Genomic DNA, 23,186 nt, shown 5'->3' with positions numbered 1-23,186 from the left:
GTCCACGCAGGGATTTTTGGACCGCAGCCTGCACTTCAGCGCATTTCAGAGGAGGGAAACATCACTTTGGGGTTGTTACTCTAGCCAGTTCAACACCATTTACTGCTTGGCAGTGCTCTGGGTGAAGCCATTCGCTATAGGGCTATTATTGCAGACAAGCTTTTCACTGCAGCACCAACAGAGCGCCCGGGCAGCCTGTTCCGCAGCGCCCCAGCGCCCTGCCGCAAGCACAACACGTAACTCACGCCTAATGCAAGCAGGAAAGATAAAGACGCCATACATTACTTCTTGCATTTTTAATATAAGAAAAAAATATGAAAACATCTAACAATAATAATAAAAAGTAGAACATCAGGTGTTTTGTTTTTTTTTTTTTTAATCTTACAAGAGATCTGAAACAATTTCAAAACCTTAGAAAATAGATTCAAGTGTGGAAAGTTACTTTACTAATAAAACAGCATTTCTTTATAATGTGCTTTTCTCCAGTCAGGATAAGGAAGCGTATGCATGTCAAAACTAACAGAACAAGTCATTCACACTGGCAGAACAAACCACCTTCTCCATTCCAAGAAACAACATAAGCATTTTAAGCCGATTTGACTGTAGTACACCAAAAGAACAAAGTGACATAAAAACAGTGACTGATAAAGACAATCCAGGGAAAATACACAAAGCAGAAGACCTACCAAGTCTTCAGTAGCCACAATTGAGTATGTGGAGGTGCCGAGCTCGTCAGCTGGCTTTGTTTCACTGTACACGAGTGACTCGGTATCAAACAGCAAAAACTGGTAATATAAACTCCTGTTTACAGATTAGAGCAGACCCATGGTCACTTCAGAGATACCCCTTGTAAAATTCAGACATTACAGCAGAGTCAGCAACCGGGAACACTAAACCAGCTGGATGGTTTGTACTGAACAGAGCAAAAAGCATTTGTACATTCTCTTCTGCCAATTCCAGCACAGCAATCTCCGCAAGCAGCACAGAGCCGCGGCGTGCCTCACTTCTCCAGCTACGATGGAAGAGATGGTTTTGCTTGTGTGCTTGTAAAATCACTGATTTAACCCAATAGCTAAACTATGACTTAGTATGCTCCATAAAAGTGTTTTGTGAAACAGCATTTTCAGTTACTGGTGGCTTTTTGTTTTTAATATTAATTGCAGAAGTCAGATTTAAAAGCAGCCTGCATTCAAACAGCATGAAAATAATTGAGAAGAATAACATTTGATTAAAACACTGCCTCATATATTCTAAATCTCCCAGCCTGCCTATAAAAAGCTTAAAAACTACTATACAAATTAAAACTTAAATAAAAATACCCAAGAAGTATTTATTCCCAGGAGAAGTTTCTCAGGTACAGACAGAAGTGTGTGTTCTTGTGAGTGTCTGCCGAGCTCAGCAAACAAATGCTGTAGTTGTACCCATCACTACGTTTCAAACGTCAAAACCCATTCTGCATATGCAAAGCAGATCTGTAACACTACTTACATAATTAGCAAATTAAAAAACCAATAAAGCACAGGGGGGGTTTCCTTTCAAACCTGTACAAGAAATACAAACATATAAACCTCACATATTCTGTTAAGAATAAACAGTAATTAAATGGTGGGGGGGGATCCTTTCTTCACTACATACAGAAATAAAAATGTATTTACACTTTTAGAAAAATCTGGACTTCTTGCATTGTTTTGCAGGAATTCATACTCTTCAGGCTGAAAAATAGTTACACAAGAGCTCCAACCATAAAGAGCTTCTCAATAGAGCCATATTGCTAATTCTAACTTACTGATATAAAGACCAGAGTGCCTTAAAAAGAAATCAACCCACCCATTTCACCCAAACATCCCACTATTTGGGACTGTATCACAAACTATAGATATTTTACACAAGTTGGGTATGGCTCATTTTCACAGTTTTCCCGATTTAAGTCATAAAAACAAGGGAGCTGCAGTCGTAACTGCTTTTGTATTCGCGTTGCTGCTGCCATTGCAACCTGTATTGGGATCAGAGTTACAAGTTCCTCTCATGTGTTTTCAGTTTCAAGCAAGTGTACTCTCCCATATTTAGCTAAATTTTGATTTTTAACTCAGTATAAAATAGAAACGTACCAGTTTGAAACAAATCTGATACTCAGATTTATTCTTAAATTCCCAAGTTAAGATGGACAGTCTTAACCTGTAGTCTTGAAAACCATTTTAAAGCAGCTGACAGCTTTAAACTGCAAATTTAAAGCAAGACACGCAAAAAAACCTGGAATTGATTATTAAAGGTAACATTTTAAATGACAAGAAAACTACAGTAAATATCTGCATGAGAGGAAGATAGTATTTGTGTTCAGAGCTGGTCTTCTAAGTTGAAAATAATCAAAGCACCTGTTGTGAATACAGTACTGAAGAGAAAAATTGAAGGCTTCACAATAAGACCTACTTCCAGTGCCACTTCTTTTTACTACAATGTAAAGACAGCAGGGATCCAAAACGTGCAAACTCCATACAGGAAAAATAGTCCATACTTCAGAGCAACAGAATTAACAGTTAAAGCAAACAGAAATCATGTACGGTCCTATTTCTCACACTGCAAGACTTCAAAAGAAATCAGTTTGAAGTGGTTCACATGTATGTGACAAGAGTTGTTGGCACAGGAACGCCAAATAATTCAGCATGCCCTACGTATAAATCAACATAAATTAACTACAACCAAAGTCTGAGAAGCTCAAGCCAAAAGAAAACCTGATGAGATTATTCAGTCCTTTTGTACACAAGAAGGTGACATTAGCTTTCCAATAGATCATATGGGAGATTACGCACTCGGGAGCTGTATTTGCTACTTTCACAAACAATGGAAATCTTTATCAGTCCTTCCCAGGCTCTGGCAGCCAAGAGCAGGTAGCTTTGATAGTTCTATCTACATGCCACAAGCACCTTCAAAAAAGGGAAGATGCTACTGTAAAAACAGATCTTTTCAACTTGAAGTAATTACACGTTTGGTCAGAATTGTACTTTAAGAGGATATGGTGTTCAAACAGAGTTTCAGCATTACATACAAGAAGTCTGGAAGAGGCAGCATAGCTGCATGTAAGGCATTTTAGGAATTATTCCAACACAGCCCACTGCCTTCAGCATTTTATTACGTTCAACTAACATAAGCAACCTCTCACATTTTAAGATTGTTACTACTAAACCCACGGTCATTGGGATCAACCCTGGAACATCTGGAGGCCTTCTGTAACAACAGACGTAACACAAGGAGCGAGCACTTCCCGTGCGGGGAGAAGGGCCGTCCACACAGCCGCCAACTCATCGCGCGAGAGAGGCCACCTCCCGTGGCCAGGTCGCGCTAACTGGACCAGTCCTGAAAGCGGAAACAGTCACTGGCGATCTTCCACACTGTGTTGGTCGGTGTGGCTTGTGCTGTCAGCAAGAAGTTCTGATTGAAGTAGCGCTGCTTGTCGCCATCAAATTTTACTGTCCCACTTGTCACTACGAGGACCGTGGTCTGGCCTTGAGTAGCTTGCTCTTCACAAGTAGAAAAAGTATAAAGAAAACAACTCAACCAAAGACTAATGGGCAAAGAAGTAGGAAATGTAGGTACAAGTTTCATTCAATTATGTTGTACAAGTTATAGGCTAACAACTGGTTACACATTCACAAAAAATACAGTTTCGTCGCATCATTGCTATACAGACAATAGTGTATTCGCTGGCCAACACCGCTTTTTAATGGCTTTTCTGTTTTCATCTCATGTTGTTCATTTTAGAGCACTACAACCAACACCTGAGGTTTTGACTGGAAGAAGCTCTCATTATCTGAGATACACATTTAGCAAGTTGCATACACTTTTTTCCCCGCTATTAGAGATTTTATCTTTTTCACAGCAGAGCAAAGCAAGCATGATTGACCACAGACTTTTTCCTTACTTATATTCCCAATATATCCATTAAAAGTAATATATTAACTTCTCAATACGTAAGCCTTTCTTTAACAGTTGTCAATCGGAAATCTAAAGAACTTAACACCTATTCTAAGTGTCAAGAAATCCCAGTACATACAGGTTAATGAATTGCTTCACATTGCACTGCAGGGCAGTATCAACGGCTACAGGAGCAGCCTCTTGACTCTCAGACATGATCAAGGACAAGATAACCTGATCAGCCAGACGATTTCAATACATGAAAATACATCACATCTGAATACGATCTTAACAAAAATGTCCTTAAAGTATTTTCGCAGGCATGAGAAAAAGGGTGGAGTTGCTGCACCTCTCGAGTAGTGCTTTATTTTTGCACAACCCGACATTTCGACCCTCAGTATTTTCTCTAAACTTATTCCAAATGAGATATTAAGCACTATTAAAGTTGCAGATCACTTTCAACAGGTGTAAAAAGACTGAAAAATAAACAAGTAAATTGTAATACAGCCTTACCATGAACGGGTTGGCAGTCCAACACATTAACCTGGAATTCACTAGATGGCAACATTTCAAAAAATTTACTCAGTTCTTCTTGCCCGGACACTGCATTACCGTTCCAAACTAACGTCGCTTTGTCCAAATAAAGTCTTGCTAAAGCCTGTGTGGTTATGAAAATACACATTTAGGGAAAATGTGTAAGCGCAGACAACATACAAAAAAATATTATTTGAACCCTGAGGTTGTGAATTATTGATTTCTTCTGTTACTTTAATAGATAAAATGCTCTCATGAAATATTAGCTCCTTTTAGCAATTAGCACTCCTGACCAAGAATGGCCAACTGAAACTTATTTGGCTTTCTAAGTTGCATAGTGACTCATGTGCCTCCAAATTTAACTACTACTGAGATTCCTTTAACAAAGCTGATGGCAGAACTTACACACAAGGTGAGCAGGAAGTAACATGCAACTGCTGATATTTTCACACTATCTGAAAGTTATTAAATGACAACTACAATACATTCAAAAGAAGAGTCTCCACAGCTCTCTTTTGGTGCAAATATCAACATGGTCAGTGAAGGTTTCAGGGCCAGATCGAGCTGTTTCCACTTTATCCCCAGGCACTCCTGAAGACCCCCAGAAACAGAAGTGATGACTGCTAATTAAAGAAGTTTGGAAAAAAATAAGCTAAATCCTGACCTGAGAGACAAATAAAGCAAATTTTATCTGTCTGTACTGACCAAATCCTGTGCCTGTAATGCAGTGAGACATGAGCTGAACTATTATCATGAAGTCTAAGGCAATTTCTGAAAGGGCCCCTTTTACAACAGTGCTGCACAGTAACATAAAGAACCCTTAGCAGGAGGAACAGAGGTCTCAACCTGGCCAATACCACACATGGTAACCAACATTCATTCCTTTCAAGTGTAATGCAACTTAGGAAAAAAAAAAAAAGGCAAAAAATGCAGAAGACAGTCCTAACTGTTGTCAAAATATCTACGTACCCTTCTTCTTTTATCCATTGTCTCATAATAAATGTTGACAAATTCATCTGCAGCTCTACAAGCTTGATCCACGTAGGTTTTGAAATCCTGGAGAGGAGAAATGATATCAAATTACTTAAAGCAGGCAATTTTATGCAACCTAGTAATCTATGTCATTTCTCCAGCCAGTCACTTTGGTTGGTCCTTTCCATCCTCACTGAAAGATCATGTCAAATAATGCTGAAACTGATTCCAAATTCCTTCCCTACTTGCTGGGGGTATCAGCTGCTAGCAAGGTCACAGTTTTAGGATTCATTTTGAATGCAAATGTAATTATTGTGTTTAATTTGTAAATATTTACATTTACAAATAGGCTGCAAGTGGTGTGAACATGTACGTATTAATATTTCTGAAAAGTAGCAGGAACCCCATCACACTGCCACCATAGTCCCATTTTTTAAAACACTTCTAAATATACATATATAAAAGGTAATAATACCTATAACTGGATATATAGATATAAAAAAGAGAGAGAACACCACACATGCTGGACATACTCCAGTGTCATAATATCCAGGGCTATCATATCCATAGCTAAAACCCAAACACTTCTCTTCATACCTCATTATTTCCCTTACATGTCTCTATTTTTATTCAACCAAAGGTAACAGCCTTTGTTGTCACATCACTGCACTGCGATCTCATTCACTCACTTGTTCCGGTTGTTTGGCCCTCGATCTCTGACAGACCCTGAACCGCGACATCCTGGAAAGCGGTCACTCTGGATTTCCTGTCCATACATCTATAAAACTGCATTTGGCTCTGTTACAATATTTTGTTTATGATTTTATCATTATTCTATCTCAGCATTATATTCTCAATATTTGCAACTCAATCAGTACTCCACAATTTAACTACTTACGTTTTCTTGACAGTCTTTACTGAATATACACCAGAACTACCATGAATTCCTCCACTATTACCACGAGATACGCTTCAGAGAAACCTCCACACTGCAAAACACTTACCAGCCTATCAAATAATCCCCGCTTGCCCCACAAAACCAAATACTCTCATGTTAACAATCCGGACATCTCCCTCTGCAAGAACACGAGCCTGCTTTTCATCTTCTTATCTTCTCCAGCAGCTTCTGAACCCACACATCAACTCCAAACAAATAGGGCAAAGTAGTCTTAAGGACGCTGGATTCCAGCAAGTGCCAAGAGAAACTCTTTGGCACCAGGAGACAAAGAGAATTAGACCTTTCACTAAGGGAGGGGTGATCATAACCCAGCCTGTTATGTGATTTGGAGCAATTGCCTCTCCATCAGCACACACAAACTTCTAACCAACAGCCAAACTGACCGAATTGCCATTTAGCTGCCAAACAGACAGAACGGGTGTGAGGGAGCGTCAGAGAAACACCAGGACTTGGGATGAGCTGTCAGGGCACCTGCAATATATATACATCATATGGAAAATAAGCCTCGTGGGTTTTGATACTCTAGACAAGTTCTTATAGTCATGCTCTGAAATACAATTTAAAATTCTGGGAACAACGTAGGCTGGAAGAAACTTCTGGAGGTGATCTGATCCAAATCCCTGCTCAAAGCAGAGCAAACTTCAAAGCCTGACCTAACGTCAAAGTCAGACCTGGCTGCTCAGGGTCCCATCCCCAGTCATGTTCTGAACATCTCTGAGGATGGACATTCCCCAGTCCCTTCGAGCTCCTGTTCCAACATCCAACCACCTCACGCTGGAATCCTTCTACCTGGCATTAACCGGAGAGCCATAGCTAATAAAAACAACCAACCAAAGCAAAAAACACACACGAAAAACCCAAATCAAAACAAAAAAACCCAAACCCTTGAGGAGTCTGACAGCAATTCCAAGAAGTTCGCCAAACTACGTGGCCACTGCAGCCGGTGTCTGTGACACAGGGCGGTTCATCACACAAACCCCCGCTCGGCCTCAGGCCCCTGTGGGAGGCTGCAGCGGCCCGGGGCGCAGCGCCCCGCTCAGCCCCCGCCGGCGGCTCCACCCGGAGCTCTCTCTGGGTCTCCCGGGCCCGCCCGGGGCTACTGACCGGCCCGACCCGCCGCTCCCGCCATGGCGGACTCACCACAGAGGCGGCCATGGAGACGCCAGCCGAGGCGCGCGGGCGGGCGGGCGGGCGCCGGATGTGCTCCGCGCGCGGGCCCGCCGCTTCCGGCCGCACGGCTGGCCCCGCCAGAAGCGTTCCGTCCACTGCCGGAACCCCGCGGGGAACACGGGCCCCAGCGACCCCGTTCCGGGGGGGCAGCGAAACCGCCCCAGCCGGTTTGCCACGGGCCCGGCCGGCCGGAAAACGGCGGTTTTCTTCCAAAAAAAGGCTGAGGGAGCTGGGTCTCTTTAGTTTGGAGGAGAGTGAGGGGATGGCCTCAGTAATGTTTATAAATATATAAAGGGTGCGTGTCAGGAGGATGGAGCCAGGCTCTTCTGGTGACAACCAATGGTAGGACAAGGGGCAGTGGGTGCAAACTGGAACACAGGAGGTTCCACTTAAATTTGAGAATAAACTTGTTCCTGGTGAGGGTGGCAGAGCCTGGCCCAGGCTGCCCAGGGGGTTGTGGAGTCTCCTTCTGTGCAGACATTCCAACCCGCCTGGACACCTTCCTGTGTAACCTCATCTGGGTGTTCCTGCTCCATGGGGGGATTGCACTGGATGAGCTTTCCAGGGCCCTTCAACCCCTGACACTCTGGGACTCTGTGAAACAGCGATTTTTGGTCATTGTGAAGGTCTGGCGGTGGCTCAAGCACAGGACACGCTACAGTGCGAGGGGACACAAGTGGCTTTGCTGTGGCACTCAGCCGTAAGGACGATTAACGAGGAAATCTTGTTTTTACAACTGATCTGGCACCTGACCCAGGGCGGGGAAGGACTGGGACATCAGACTATGAACCCTTAATGCAGAACAAAGTCTCTTCAAACTAATCCCAGAATGCAAACGTATTACTGTATTTAAAAATTTAAGCCAGGGGGAAGGGCAACCGAAGAGCCAGGAATCCATATTTTGAATGAATCAGTAAGGGGAGGGGGCTGTTAGAATTAGATGAATGAGGTAGGTAAACTGAGGCAGGATCGGGTGGTCTGTCCTCTTTTGTGCAGCAATTTATATTTAATTTCTATTTTTTATAACACTGTATTTACAAAGTATTAATGAGTTTATCTACAAAACTTCATGTTGCAGCTATCAATAAATATAACAAACCCCTCAGATAATTTTTAAGCCTTTTATTTCAATAAAGAAAAGCAGCACTTTCAAAAATTCTTGTGAGCCCTGCGTGCCCCTTCACAAAAACAGCTGATATTTTGGTATAAACGGACAGACTGAATTAAGATGGGAAAATCTTCACAGCTGAACAGAGAAAGGGCACGGGACACACAGGGACATAACTGCATGTAAATGAAATACTTAGCTGCGGGAGCTCCGGTACAACTGGCACGTCCAGCTCTGCAGGGAGAGGCGATGAACCCCGGTTGTGGTCAGACGCCGTGTGCCCAGGCTACAGGACTCTCAGAAGTAAAGAAGTGCAGGATTTGGCCCTAAAAATAAACAAAACAACAAAATACAAAAATCAAACAACATGAGATTATTTAGGAAAAAAAAGAATTAGCAAGATTTGAAGTCGCTGAAGTAGCCCCACTGGGAAGCAGCGGGTGGTATTTTTGGGGCACCAAGGTTGTGTTGGGCAGCTGGAGGGGCACAGGGGGGTCGGTCCCAACCCAGGGGGTCATGGGGACACAGGCACAATCAGGCACTTAAACAGGGATGTAGCCGCGCACAATTGTCATACCAACAATAACATCAACTACCTGGTCACTTATAACTCATATTAATTGTCCTGCTTGTAAAACTCGTGGGGTTCCAGGCAGTTTCAGGTGTAATGTCGAGATCCAGTGATGCTGCGGTAGATTTTCCTGTAATATTCATATTATTTACTGTTTCCTTCTGCTTACGGAGCTACGAGCATATAAATGCACAGATCACTGCTGCCCATTTTCATTTGCATTTCATTCACAGTGGAAATGTTGCATTTCTGTGTAAAACACAGACAGAGAAATGTTTTCATAACACTCAGAGATAACTCATTTATTTGAAAATGATGCAAATAAACACTAATTTCCCAGAATCGCAGCAGTGCTGCACGCACCGTCCAGGCGACACCAGCTCAACCCAGTTAACGGCTACCGTAAGAAATCGGAGATATAGATCAGTCCAGCGAGGAACAGATGATGCTGGTCCAGACAGGGGGCGTTTTAGGCACTAGGGGGTAGATTCTAAGATACACAAGAGGAAGGAAAACAATCTTTACATCACGCAGAACAAGTATTTTATCGACTTAGGTGAAGAATTATAAGATAGAAATTAGAAACAAAGGAGAGCGGTGTCCTATTTCTCAATCGCCTTTCCTTTGGGATAACAACGCAGCCAACTCGTGGGTATGGGGCACCATCTAGAGGAAAGGTTGGTATGATGCAGCAGGGAAATGAATATATTTAATCTTTAAAAATAACAAAAAACCTAGAGCAGGTCTTGTGTAATATTTAATAACTGTTGAATTATTATCGAACAGCTGCTCTCAAGGAAAAGGAACTGGGTAAAGAAACGGCAATGTGGAGATCTCCCCTGCACAACGGGGCGTAGGTCTGCACACAGAACCTCTGTGCGCAAGGAAAACCCATGAACAATCCCTATTTTATTCATTATTTTGCACTTCATTTTATTTTTCTTTTTAATAAATAAGCTGTGAGATCAAAATTTAAATTAAGAGATTGCTGCATTTACAGATCACCTTAGAGTAAACCTTGACTTCTCAATATTTGTATTTGGTTACAATTGCGTAGCGCGAGGCACTAAGTCTCAGATTTCTTATGAACAGCACTTATTTTTGTATCAGTTACACAAAACCACGGGTCTCATTTCTAAACCAATTTGTATCCCTGCGTGCTATTGAGCTGCACATGAAAGACGAGCAGGATGTGCACAGAAACGTGCATGGAAAATACGAAAAAGAAAAGCTGAAAATGCTTAACACGCTCTAGTCTTTAAATCCAAATGGATCCAGACATCCGCACTCCCATCTACATTCACTGGAAGAGAAAGGTGCGGCGCAGGTACAACCCAGCACACCTGCACAACTCCACTCTATTTCTTTTCAATTTGCAACTGTACTTTTTTGCCTGGTTGCGAAAAACGGCCACTACGGTTTCACACCGTGTTGAAGCAGCGGTCAGAAATTTGACTCATCGCAACAGTATAATGACAAATAAAATCAGAGAGAGACACATGCACGTGGTGTTACAAGCCGACTATGAGGGAATTAATCTAATTTTGTAGCTTAATTACACAGGGGTAAATTCGGCTGCCTTGCCTTTACCCCCAACGACAGCGATAGGATGTGCTGGACCAGTTCACAAAGGTACAGGAGACCAAGGTATGAAATGCAACCTGGGTGCCTCAAAAAGAGTCAAAAACCTGAAGAATGGCTTGTTGTTAAATGCTGAGGGGTTTCTACAGTACCAGGCTTTCTTTTTTTCTGATAATCAACACCCCGCCTGGCCAGGAGCGGTGGAGGGGAGGGAGGCAGGGAACCCCGCAAGATCTGACAAGCTTGGCCACAGCAGAGCGGGACTGGTTCCACAGTGTGTGAACATGCCCTTACCTAAAAGTTCCTATTCCTAAAATCATTCTTATATTTATATATATATATATATATTTAACAGCAGTATGGAAAGCAACTGTTACAACTCAGCTTCTTCCTTAAAGCATCTCTGCTCCTGAGTCCCTCTGTTGCTCGTTAGCAATGACCACGCCAGGGTGTTCTTCACCACTCGCCGTCACCGCTGCTGTTGGCATTTACAGACCAGAATTCTGCTTTGGAGAGAGATGAATAAGCACAACCATAAAATCTTGCTTTTTCCTGTCAGCCCCCAGCGTGCTGCTGCTGGGACGCAGAGAGAGATGAGTCACCGAGCCGGGAGATGGGCGGGCGGTGGAGACAGAGCTGCTGGGAGGGAACGCTCGTTACTCAGCTCGTTACTCACCAGCCGGATGAGCCCTTAGGGGAAAACCCAGGAGAAGCGGGTAGAGAATCCATCACAGGCCTTGCAGCAGCCTTACAGGGTAATGAAGCGACTGGGGGGATGTTAACAATGGGAAGGGCAACGAAGATGATTAAGGGAGTGGAGCATCTCCCTTATGAAGAAAGGCTGAGGGAGCTGGGGCTCTTTAGTTTGGAGAAGAGGAGACTAAGGGGGGACCTCATTAATGTTTATAAATATATAAAGGGTGAGTGCCATGAGGATGGAGCCAGGCTCTTCTCGGTGACAAACAATGATAGGACAAGGGGTAATGGGATCAAGCTGGAACACAAGAGGTTCCGCTTAAATTTGAGAAAAAACTTCTTCTCAGTGAGGGTGGCAGAGCCTGGAACAGGCTGCCCAGGGGGGTTGTGGAGTCTCCTTCTCTGCAGACATTCAAAACCCACCTGGACATGTTCCTGTGCGACCTCACCTGGGCGTTCCTGCTCCAGCAGGGGGACTGGACTGGATGAGCTTTTGAGGTCCCTTCCAATCCCAAACATACTGTGATACTGTGAAGCTGAGGCGCCAGGGAGCCAGCAACACGGGAAGACGCTCAGGAGTGGCTCCAGAGCAGTAAATCCACAGCCGGGACTGTGCTGACGGCCCAGGGACAGGTTTTGAGCACGACGAACACTCCGTTTGGACTTGTCACGAAGGTGGGAAGCTGTAACCTGCAACACACACCTGCCTAACAGCTGGGGGATTCCCAACACACTCCATGTTGACACACAAATCCATCCCAGCTGCGAGGGCAGCGCGACGTGGAGCACTTCTGAGCGCTGGGCTGCGAGGTTGTGGCTTTATCAGCACTTCAGCGAACAGCATGTGGTAAAGTTTCCAGCCGGAATGGCGCAGAAAGGGCACGGGAGCTGACTTCAGGGGCATCTTCCATCCCAGGCTTTCCAATCGGCTCCTGTGAAAATTCCCATTGGCCCTAAGTGGGCCCTGAAAGAATAATCCTGCCTGTAGCGGTGGTGCAGCTTCACGTGTTGCCACCCCCGGGCTCAAACAAAAAGCAAATCACGAGAGGCTCAGGAAGGCACCAACCAAAAGGTGCCGTGGAAACGTGCCACATTCCTGAAGAAATGCATTAGGCAATAACTTAGTGCTAGGACGCAGCAGGACATGGCGCTATACGATATTTACAGTGCTGTGTTTTCTCTTCACGTTGAGTTCTACTCAGCTCACGTTGGTACGTGCTTACGTGGCACATGATAAAACACCAGACACGTTTTTTTCTTTGCATTCCTGTGACGCATGAAAAGATGAGCTTGCAGTTCTCCGGTCTGGAGCCAGGTGGGAGAAACATTCCCTCTACGGAGAGTGAGAATCCACAGGCTCTTTCCTCACTGCTGAGGAGCAGTTTTGCATCGCTGGAACAGCAAGAGAGCTGCTACTACCAGAAAACCACGAGAACAGAGCTTTGCAGCTTGGTCAGGCGGCACCTTGCATCTCTGTGATGAGCTGATCGATGGACCTGCCTTAAAAAGAGTCCAGGAGCTACCACAGGGAGCCTTTTTTTTTAATATTTAAGCTCTCAGCAGTTTGACAACTTCAGAGGATGAAGAGAAAATGAGGTCTGCACATAAACCAGGTAATCCAAGCTCCTGACACAAAATGAAGAACTTCCACAGCTGTATTAAGGCAAATACAAGGGAACTCTGCAAGGCAGCAGAATGTCAAGTACCCGACTCCCTCTCAGAGCCACTGGCGCTTGGTCGGGTACCCTAAAGCATCCCGAGAAGAAGCTGCGAGCGGGAAGAACGGAATCCCGCCCGGAACAGCAGGGAGAGCTCTGCCACAGCACTGCACAAAGCCTAGTCATGCTAAAAATGAATTTATTCTTAATGTTTCGGCAGCATCAATTCACTATGATTCAGCTCTTGGTATTCAAATCAGAAGGATGAGTTGTGTTTTATTTCCCAGTTATGACAGCGATTGGTACCCTGCCAAGGCTTGGGGAGTTTAACACCAAATGCCAGGTATTTGTGGTGATAAAATACAATTTACACTAAAGAACACTGTCAATTCACTCATCACATTTTAGCAACTTATTGCTGAACTGACAGAAATTTCTGGCACTTTGACAGGATGCCTCCTGTGGAAAAAAAAACCTGTTTCCCTTATTAACAGTGACTGATATTGAACCCTTTTTTCTTTGAACACGTACTGTATCAATGACATTTTCACTCTCTGGACACTGGGAACAAACAATATTACTCTGGCTCCTAAAGCCGCCCTACGCCCTCTGTTCTGTAGCCCCGGCAGGACTCCAGCTCTTGGGTTACAAGCCTGAGGGTGTGGAGAGGTGAGGACACACTGGTCAGCGCCCCGTCGTGCAAAATGCACAACAGCTCCTCCAAAAAACGAGACACATCTCAAGTCGCCCAACACCAGACGTCCACATCACAACATTTTGTCTCGAGCACCTTAGTCTATGTTTACAATGGAGTAAGCAATCTAATGAACACATATTTTTCTGTATCTCGGTGCATCACCATATAGCTGTTTCATATCTAATAAAGCCTCCTCAGACTTTTTGCTATAGCCAGGACAGGGCTGCCAGCTCCTACCTCCACCCTTCTACCCACAGTCCTCCCCTGCTGTTGGAGCATTCAGGAAGAGGCCCATGGGACAACCTCCATCGTTTGGTACATGCTGATGTCCAGCTGACTCACAGAATCACAGGATGGTTTGTGTTGAAGGGACCTTCCCAGCACCCCAGTGCCCCCCCTGCCATGAGCAGGGACATCTTCACCAGCTCAGGTTGCTCAGAGCCCCGTCCAGCCTGGCCTGGGATGTCTCCAGGGATGGTTCATCTACCACCTCTCTGGGTACCTGGCACAGGCTCTCACCGCCCTCAGGGCAACAATTCCTTCCTCATGTCCAGCCTGAATCTCCCTCCTTTAGTTTAAAACCATCACCCCTTGTCCTGTCACAACAGGTCCTGCTCGAATGCCTGTCCCCATCTTTCTTATCGGTCCCTTTTAAGCAGAGAAATGCCACAATAAGGTCTCCCCGCAGCTTCTCTTCTCCAGCTGAACCCCCCAGCTCTCTCAGCCTGTCCCCCAGCAGAGCTGTTCCAGCATCGGGTCATTCCTGTGGCTCCTCCGGCCCCTCTCCAGGTCCATGTAGGCCGCCTCGAGGCCCCGCAGCCCCGCCGCTGAGGCCGGGCCCCCGAGGGGCCGCGTGGCTCCCCGGCCCGTCCCGTCCCGTCCCGTCCCGGCGGCGGGAGGACACCAGGCCGGGAGGACACCAGGCCCGGCCGCCGCCAACGCCGCCTCCCGGAACCGCCGCCCGGAAGCACCGCCCGCCGGGCGGGCACCACCTCCGTGCGTCACAGCCCCGCCCTTCCGGCCAGGCGCTTCCGCCCCGTTCCCCTCCCGGCGCCGCTTCCCTCACCCTGCGCGAAGCCGTGCACCGCCCCCGTGCGGCGGGCGGCGGCGCTGCACCCCGCTCCGCGGCTGCCTCGGGCCGGGATCTCCATGGGGCGACCGGCGATGCGATGAACCCGGGCGGGAGCCGGACCGGGGCCAGCGCCGCGCACGGACAGCGGGGCTCGTCCATGGGGGCTCGGCCGCAGTGAGAGCGGCGTCTCCCCGGGGCGCCATCCAGCCACCTCCCCTCCCCCTCGGGCCTCCTGAGGAGGATGGCGACGGCGGCCGCCCCGACCCAGCTCGAAGCCGGTGGGTATCGCTGGCGGCGGGGCTTTGCCCTCCGCCCGGCTGGCCGCCCCCGCGTTGTAACCGTGTCCCCTTCTTCCCCTCGTCCCTCCCACAGAGCTCTACTACCTGATCGCCCGGTTCCTGCAGTCCGGACCCTGTAAGAAATCCGCCCAGGTGAGTAGGGAGCCGGGGGCTCCGGCCGGGACGGGACCGGGTCGGGGCCGAAGGGGCGGCGGGCGGGGGAGCCGCTGCGCTGCGGGCGCCGGGCTCACGTCCTTTGTGTGTGTGTGTGTCCGTCTCTCCCCAGGTGCTGGTGGAGGAGCTGGAGGAGCACCAGGTACGGCGGCTGCCCCGGCGCGACGCGGGAAGCCCTGGAGGGGTGGGGGGCCGGGGGTTGCCCTGCTCTAACCCAGCCCAGCTCCTCCCGGGGCTCCGGGAGACCCTGCGGGTACCCCCGCTGCGGGACCGGGGGGCAGCGGCTGAGGGGCTCCTCCCCGGGGCGGGCTGGCACTGGCGGGGATTCTCCTCGCCCGCCCGGGGAGCGGGGCAGCTCCGGCCGGGGTCTGACGGGCTTCTCCGTCCCTCCTCCCCTTTCCCCGTCTCCCTCCCTCAGCTGATCCCGCGGCGCCTGGACTGGCAAGGCAAGGAGCACCGCCGGAGCTTCGAGGACCTGGTGAGCCGAGTTTCACTCCCGACTTCCCCAACAAGTTCCCCCCTCGCTGCCGCCGCCGCTCCGGGCGCCGCTCCCCGTTCCACACACCGCCCCCCCCCCCCCCCCGCCGCCGCCAGCCCGTCCTCTCTCCCGGGGCTGCGGGCTGCGCCCCGCCGAGGCCGCGGCTGCCGCCGGGGTGCGGAGGGAAGGGGAGGCCGGGCCGAGGGGACACCCGGGGCGGCGGGGGCTGTTTGGGACTGACTGACTGACTGCGCCGCGCTATTGTGGGGCCGGGAGGGTTATCTGAGGGCACGTACCGGGGCCCGGCGCGGCGAATGGCGCCGCGTCTTACAAGCCGTAGAACGGCGGGTGGCGATAGAAGGCGGCAGCTGATTGGCTGCGGTGCCGCGGAGGAACTGGCAGGGAGGGTGGGGGGCGCCGGGTCCCCCTTTATCCCCCTCGGCCCCACCGCCCTGCGCGCCCCTAGCCGCTCCAAGGCCGGGGCGGCTCCTCCGCGGCCTGCCGGGCCTCCCCCGCACGGGGACGTCGGGGCGCTTCGGCCGGTTTCTGCCAGCCCGGTGGCAGCTCTCCCCGTGTCCCCACCGCCTCCCGGCGCGGCGGTTTGACAGTTCCCCCCCCCGCCCTGAGGTACCGGCGAGCGGGGCTGACAGGGCCTCGGGGCTGACAGGGCCTCGGGCCCCCCCCGCTGTGGGGGGAGCGTCAGCGTGGCCGAAACACAGTGGGCCGCGGGCACCCGTGGGCCCGAGGAGGCCGCGAGAAGCCGGGTTCCGGGGCCTACGGGCCGGCCTAGCGGGGGGTTCCGTCGCGACGGGCCCGGCCCCGGGCAGCGCTGCTGCTCTGGGTCGAGATCCCTGGCTTGTGGCAGCAGCCTGTGCTGAAACCCTGCTCCTTGCTGGGGCCTGCTTTCGTATTAAAAATACATACATTTTTATGGAATGTAATGTTGAAGCTATTAAATGTGTATGAAATATACAGAGTGGCTGCTTTTGCTGCATATAAACCGTGTCAAAAGCTGCCATTGAGACAGGTCAGCTTCAAGGGGCTGCTTGCGTGGGGGTGGACGTTTTCCCGTTGTGCCTGTGAGGTGCGGGAGTTCCTACCAGCCTCTCTGAAAGCAGCAAAAACAAAAAGCCGTTTCCATTTGTTTCTGAAGGGCGCAAAGGGCCTTGTTGCCATTTCTAGGAGCTCTGGGTAATAATGTATGGTGCTGATTTAGCGCTTTGCAGCTGGAATGCTGTAAACTTATTAACAGCTTTTATAATACTGATTGTCACTGTTTCGTCACCTGGAAGGAATTGAAAGTACGTCCTTGCCTTTCCTATCTTGCACACTGCAGCGCTGATGTGGGATTTTGACATGACTGTTGCTCAAACTGCTTTGTAGCTTGCTCAAGAGTTAGTTTTCCACTTTAGCGATGTTGTAGAAGTTCAGGTGTGGATGGGAGAGCTTCTTGTGTTGAGAGGAGACATTTGTATCTGCTGGCTTTCCCTTTCCAAAGAGTATTAAGAATTTAAGATGAACATTGTGCTTCATCATACCTCTTGTGGATAGTTCCGGGGCTGTATATTGAATGAACAGGCACGCACTAGGTGCTGCATTCAATACATTTTAATGCTGTACGGTCTTGCTAGAGAACCTGCAGTCTAACTCTGGGCTGTTTCAGGTTTAGCTTGTGACTGCAACCGCTACACGAGAGCAATATTAGCAGTATGAGGTCTCATTTCAGACTTATTGATTTTGCTTAATCAGTTACATTAACGTATACATTTTTTCCTTTCATCCTATGGGGCACAAATAGGAAAACCTTAAAACTTTTTTATTTTTTGTGTGTGTGTTTTAGATGGCATTGTTGAAACCATGTACTTCAGAATTTAGAGAAGAGGAAACTGTTGTAAAGTGAGGCCTGGAATTAATGGGGAATTGCTTCTTACGGTATAGAATTATCAAAATTAAGTATAAGATTTTTTTCCTCTGTCTTAAACTAATCATCAGTAATCAATCCTTTTAGATTGCCTTTTTATATAGTATTATTTAACTGTTTATCATGATTTGCAGTAAGGAACAGGACTATAAATGAGTCATTACAGCGAGACAGGTTCGCTCTGGGTAGGATGAACTGAGCTTCTTCCTTTTAATCCTCAGACTGAAGGTTTCAGTGTTGGGGATATTGAGGAAAGGCCTTTTTTCCTCTCATTGCGTAGTGTCTGATGTATTTTGAATTTGGACCTTGGGTTGCATATGATTGTATATTAACCTGGACTGCTCGACGTCAGGGCTAGCCAGATGTCTGCAAGGAATGTTCAGAACAAAGCCAGGGTGGTGAAGAACGCAGATAACGCTGACCTTTGTTTCAACTATCTCAATCGCATAATGAACCAAAATAAATTAGAGATGCTGGCAATTGGAGATAAAGTTGTTTTTGTACCCATTTCTTCTTTTTGACGACTTACAAAACCTAAACTGAGTTACAATCCTTGCCTAGTGTTGTGGCTACACTGATCAGCCAGGCTGAGAGAATCGAGCCCCAGGAGAGTTTATAAACTTTCTTTCTCTGCCCAATATTTCGCTTTGGCAAATCTGACGAAGATATTTCTTGCGTAATTGCTGATGTTTCAGCTTTGTTTTCCATTCTCAGTTTGACTGTTCAGGTTAGCATTGGTATTTTTCAGAAAATATGCTGATACTTTTGCCATTGAGTATGTTGTTATTGCTCTTGAGGCTTTTGGAAACGATAAAGATGTAACAACCAAGTCACCTACTGTGCGGCTTTTATCTAGGGAATGTTTACTCCCACCTCACTCGCACTTTTAGTCGAGATCTGAAAACTCTCTGAGATTTCTTTCTCTCTTTTTTTTTAATTTGAACTTGGTCTTTTACTTTAAATGTCAGGTACCAGAAGGCAGGAGAATAATTTAGTACACACTAATAAGAGTCGTATGTCGTGAGCAAACCCATGCAGAGAATCCTGACTTACCTGTGTTTGTGTTCCCTTTGTCTTTTCTGCTTATTTCCACTCTGGAGTACTTCTGATGTGCAGCTTGTGGCTGCCTGTCTAGGGAATTGTCCAGGTGTACTCCAAAGCGGTTTTCACTTCATTATTGACTGCTGGTGGTCTTGAGACACAAAACGTGTTTGTAAGGGAGGACCCTCACTCTCCTTGTGAAGGCCTGAAGTACGTCAAACTTGCACGCAATTAGTGCTCCTATTTTAAATGAACCATAGCAGCTCAATGTGGGATGAGCTGTTGTAGAGACAAGTCAAGCTGAACCGCCTCAGATTATCAGAAAAGTCTCCAGTGGGCTGTTGGTCAAAATTATCTTTATTTCTGCTAAAGATGACTGGCTCTGCTTCGGTTTTCAAGAACTTTTTGATGGGCTGTCTCTTCTGGCTTAGCCTGTTAGGGTCTTTGTGCCTAAGATATGTTTAATTTCAGAAAAAACAGAAAATCAGTGCAGAATTTGCATCTGTGGACGGCTGTGCTGGTATGGAACAGCTTATGGGATTTGGCTTTCAGTTTCGGCCTTGCCCATCTGCATCGATTTAAAAGGAGCTTTGAGCGCGAGGTGCTGTTATTTATAGACTGTGCCAATCCCAACATTAGCAGCAGAGAGATGTTACGGTTTTGTCACCTCAGGAAAATGTCATCTGGTAGTTCCAGCCCCTTCTCTCTGGGGAAACTGAGTGGATAATGGCTTTTTAAATTCCTGTGTTTTTGCACGTTGTTGACAACTTGTGTAAGGCCAGGGTCTGAGCTTCCTTTTGCTGAGATTCCATATTTGAGGTCTTGAGTAATTTCCTGCTTGCTCAGCTGCCTTGGTCCTCTCGGTCTCCTCTGCTGCTTTTTGATAAAGTTGTCAATTGATTCGTAATTGATTGTTATTTTGGCAAACGAGAGAAGTGTCGTGCGACTGCCTGGAGGTTCGAAATCTGCTGCTGCTGCACAACTGCCTGCCCGCGGGGACTGGGCACGAAGGAGCCTTCGAAAATCTGCCTGCTTCCTTTCCATCCTGTAGCTCTTGCACCAGATTCACTCTTGTGCTTTGAAGCAATATTTTGCTGCGTTTCCCAAAAGAGACATTGCAGAGGTATCTGGTTCCGATCCCCAGGAAAACATCTTATTATAAGTAATAATCACAATGAGTCTTTTTGTTTGTTTGTTGCCTGTTTATTGAAACCTACCTTGTAGGAAAAATTGTCAGCAGTCATACCAGGGGATTTTATTTGTTTCAGGGATCAAAAAGCTTCTTGCTTGTCTTCTTAGCTGTCTGCACAGGACCCTTTGCCCAGTAGTCTGTGAGATTACATGGTAATGCTTCCAACATCAGAAGCATCACCAGGTTTAGGGCTATGACTTTCTCCCTGCCCTGCCTTCACCAATAGTTCTTTCCTTGCAGCTGCTTATCACTGTCGCAACTGATTTGCATCCTGGTTCAAGCAGTGGTGGCTGTAGTACCTCCTCCCGTCATTGTTCAAGTGGATTTTTTAAAAGGACAGATTCACTTTACCCGGTTCTTGAAGGTTTTTAAATCCAAACACCTGTGTGGTTCCTGTGTTGGAGAGCTCTGCCGTGGTACTGTGGCATTTGAACCTCTTTAAGGTCTTTCATATCTTAAGGCAACAAAACATTTTTCTCTTTATAGTCTATCCCATGGTGCAGGACTTGCTCTCACTTAACACGTTTTCAGCTCTAATGCATTATTTTAACGTGGTCTTTTAAAAGCTCTTGATAAACATATTTTTGGCCTGTATTACTCTTCTCTTTTCTATTTTTCTCATTATTTTCTAAAGTATTTTCTAGTAGTCTAAAAATATTTTCTGATGTATTTGAGGAGTTGATAATGTCCTTGCCACTGTTTAAGTTTGTTGTATGGGGTTTGGATGAGCATGCACCAAGAGTTGTGGCTATAACTGATGCGAAGTTTTGCCTTTTTCCTTCTTTTAAGGAAAATCTGATTTGGGAGACTTTGTTTTTTTCAGCTGTGCGTTTGCAGCTTCACATTTCAGACAGATATTTAAAATCCGTTTACAGCTATCTCACACAGAGGTAAAAGGAAGGATTTTTGTTTCAAGTTCATTTGGGAACCTGAAAATAGAATTGCTTGCTTTGCTCTGGGCTGCGGTTTAAGCATTTTATCTGGAAGTTATTAAGGAAAACCGTCTCCAGGAGAATCTGCTGCTGTTGCTGCCTGTGTAGCTGTTTGGTAGGAGCAACAGTGAAAATATTCAGATAAAGGGGCACTTATTTGGGCTGTCCTGGCTTGTAGCAACATAAAAATGTTGAGGGAAAGAAGTGTTGTACGGCCTTTCTGGTGTTGATGTTTGCTCCCTTTACTATTCTTTATAAAACTGTTGCTTAACCTGCAGATCTTGAAGCAACAAAAGCCATTTGTGAGCAGATGCGCTGAGTTAGTCAGGACTGTTTGTTGAATAGCTTGTGCTCTAGCTCCGCAGTGGGATATCTGCTGCCAGGCTTAGTTCAGCACCTCTCTAGACATAAAATAGCAGCGATACTTTGAAGCCAACGTGCCGCTGGGTGGAAGGAGAAACGTCGTGCTGCAATACGCTAGGAGAATGGTTTGGACTTTCTGTGGAATTTTATCTTTCCAGAGAGAGTGGTATGGTTTGGTTTTTTTGCTACCCTAGAAGTAAATTCTAAAATTCTACAGCTTTTGGATTTGTTGCTCTTTTTAATATTTTAATCTTAAGCTTGATAAATGGCTAGAGTTGGCAATTGTTGACTGAGGAGCACGTTACTAATTATCAGAGAGGTAAAAAAGAATTTCATACTCAGATTTTATTAAATTGCAGATTCTCTCTTTAGAATTGCCTTTGTTTCAGATGCTTTACATACTAAAGGGAGACTAGTGTGGGATCATAAAATATTTTGTAGCATTCACACACTTAAAAGATTTCAGGAATAAGTATGAATGATAGACATGTACAAAAGTTTGGATTATCGTTTTATCTCATCTTCTGTTATATCATGTGATTTACAACGAAAGTCAGTTTGTGCTTACATGCTGAACTTTACTGGCTGTATAAATGGGAAGGTACCAATATAGTTTTGGAACTCTATGATTTTGGGGAAAAAAGAGAATGGCTAGAGAAGACAAGCAGTGCAAGAGAGGGTTCATGGCCCAGGGCTGCTCATTCCTTGGTGCTCATGGTACGAAAAGCCATGGAATGGGACCAGGTTAATGCGGTCGTCAGGTTTATCTTTCCTGCAGAATTATGATTCTTCTGGTTCCCTTGGAAGGCCTTTAACATGCGGCGACTGGAAGGATGCGTGGAGAAGCCTGTCTGTCTTCTGTAAGAGTTTCTGTTCAGATTGGAGGAGATTTGTTTGGGTTTAGTTAAATGGCAATTTGGATGTGTCCTTAGAAAAGCTTTGTTTTAAATTTTTGTTAAAATGTGATTTGTGGGCTGGTGTTGCCCATGGTGCGGGTGGTGACACGACACAACACGTGACTCACTGCGCTGAGCCCAGTAATGCCACTGCTCTTGCCCATCTGGGATGGACGATTTCCCAACGCCGTGTAGTAATAATCTGTTTGATGACACAGTTCGGTGAGCGATGTTTTGGCAGCAGGGCCGAGTGAAGCACTTACCTTTTCCTGCCGTGTAGGAGAGAGGGGTGTGTGCTGTTATTTCTTTACAGTGAGCATTGCTCTTGCCCTTTCAGGTCAGCATTGGTATTAGTTGGCATTAGTTTGGGCCTTTGTAAAACAAAAGACCCTGTTTTATGACAAACTCTGTAATATTGCAACAGATACAAAGGCTGCAAATACTAATACAACTACTTTTTCAATCACAGGTAGTTCAGAGCTGAGCAACCTCTTACTGTTGATCTTTAAGAAGGAGATGGGTGTAGCTGTATGTTCTGTGTTGAAGGAGCTAAATAAGCTCTGATGTTGAGTTTGTGTTGCCAACTAGGAAATACAGTAGAAGTCAGGCAAGTGCAGGGCATTCTGGATAACGAGGCACAATTTATTTCTGTTTGAACAGGCTGTCGGAAAAGCTACTGTCTCTCTACAGAAAACACTGTCTGTCTAAAGGGGAAAAAGAAGAATGTTTTCTCGAGATGACAAATTAGGAGTGGAGCCTATACATGTGGGTCTTAACACTGCTTATCCCCGGTAGCTAAAAACCAGAGACTGGGTGTTGCTTTTAGGATAATATTTGGGGTTTTTAGGCTTTAGCACATGCGCTTTTTACAGTAATATAAGTGTTTGGCAAGGGTGTTTCAGCTAAGCGAGAAACGCTCTATGTGCAAAGAATGAAGTGAAGACTAAATAAGGCTTAAAAGAGGTCCCCAGGCTATACTTTGTTT

At 46.5% G+C, this 23,186-nt stretch overlaps 2 protein-coding genes across 7 annotated transcripts in view; one reads left to right on the top strand and one right to left on the bottom strand.

Annotated features, from left to right (window-relative positions):
* LOC102086248 (NTF2-related export protein 2) lies at positions 1–15,420 on the bottom strand. 4 transcript variants are annotated; one of them, XM_065077409.1, is made up of 6 exons: positions 15,310–15,420; positions 9,248–9,352; positions 8,847–8,977; positions 5,413–5,499; positions 4,423–4,567; positions 282–3,515 (listed from the first exon to the last, which is right to left on the bottom strand). In XM_065077409.1, the coding sequence occupies exons 4-6, from the start codon at positions 5,428–5,430 to the stop codon at positions 3,337–3,339; spliced, it is 342 nt and encodes a 113-aa protein (XP_064933481.1). In that variant the 5' UTR covers positions 5,431–5,499; positions 8,847–8,977; positions 9,248–9,352; positions 15,310–15,420; the 3' UTR covers positions 282–3,336. The 4 variants fall into 4 exon arrangements, with proteins under 4 accessions (XP_064933477.1, XP_064933481.1, XP_064933479.1 ...); XM_065077407.1 differs by lacking the exon at positions 15,310–15,420 and having other exon boundaries at positions 9,248–9,458; XM_065077405.1 differs by lacking the exons at positions 282–3,515; positions 8,847–8,977; positions 9,248–9,352; positions 15,310–15,420 and adding exons at positions 1–247; positions 7,514–7,617.
* Positions 14,981–23,186, top strand: part of BRWD3 (bromodomain and WD repeat domain containing 3) — a 48,675-nt gene continuing 40,469 nt past the window's right edge. The window contains exons 1-4 of one of the 3 annotated variants that reach the window (XM_065077396.1): positions 14,981–15,204; positions 15,299–15,357; positions 15,491–15,520; positions 15,797–15,856. In XM_065077396.1, coding sequence (XP_064933468.1) covers positions 15,168–15,204; positions 15,299–15,357; positions 15,491–15,520; positions 15,797–15,856 — 186 coding nt within the window. In that variant the 5' untranslated portion in view covers positions 14,981–15,167. Of the gene's footprint in view, positions 15,205–15,298; positions 15,358–15,490; positions 15,857–22,861; positions 22,967–23,186 lie in introns of those variants that run through there. The other 2 variants (XM_065077395.1, XM_065077397.1) reach the window with 2 other exon arrangements.

Source organism: Columba livia, chromosome 12 (genome assembly GCF_036013475.1).
Source record: "Columba livia isolate bColLiv1 breed racing homer chromosome 12, bColLiv1.pat.W.v2, whole genome shotgun sequence".
In the NCBI taxonomy this organism is placed as follows: domain Eukaryota; kingdom Metazoa; phylum Chordata; class Aves; order Columbiformes; family Columbidae; genus Columba; species Columba livia.
Note: the sequence above shows the minus strand (reverse complement) of the source record. Positions and strands in the feature narration are given on the sequence as shown.

Excerpts from the sequence above, each read along its gene's own strand:
- LOC102086248 (XM_065077406.1), bottom strand. Across the intron at positions 4,568-5,412 it reads CAATGGATAAAAGAAGAAGG|GCTTTAGCAAGACTTTATTT; the intron begins GTACGTAGATAT and ends ATAACCACACAG. Across the intron at positions 3,516-4,422 it reads GGACTGCCAACCCGTTCATG|AGCAAGCTACTCAAGGCCAG; the intron begins GTAAGGCTGTAT and ends CTACTTGTGAAG.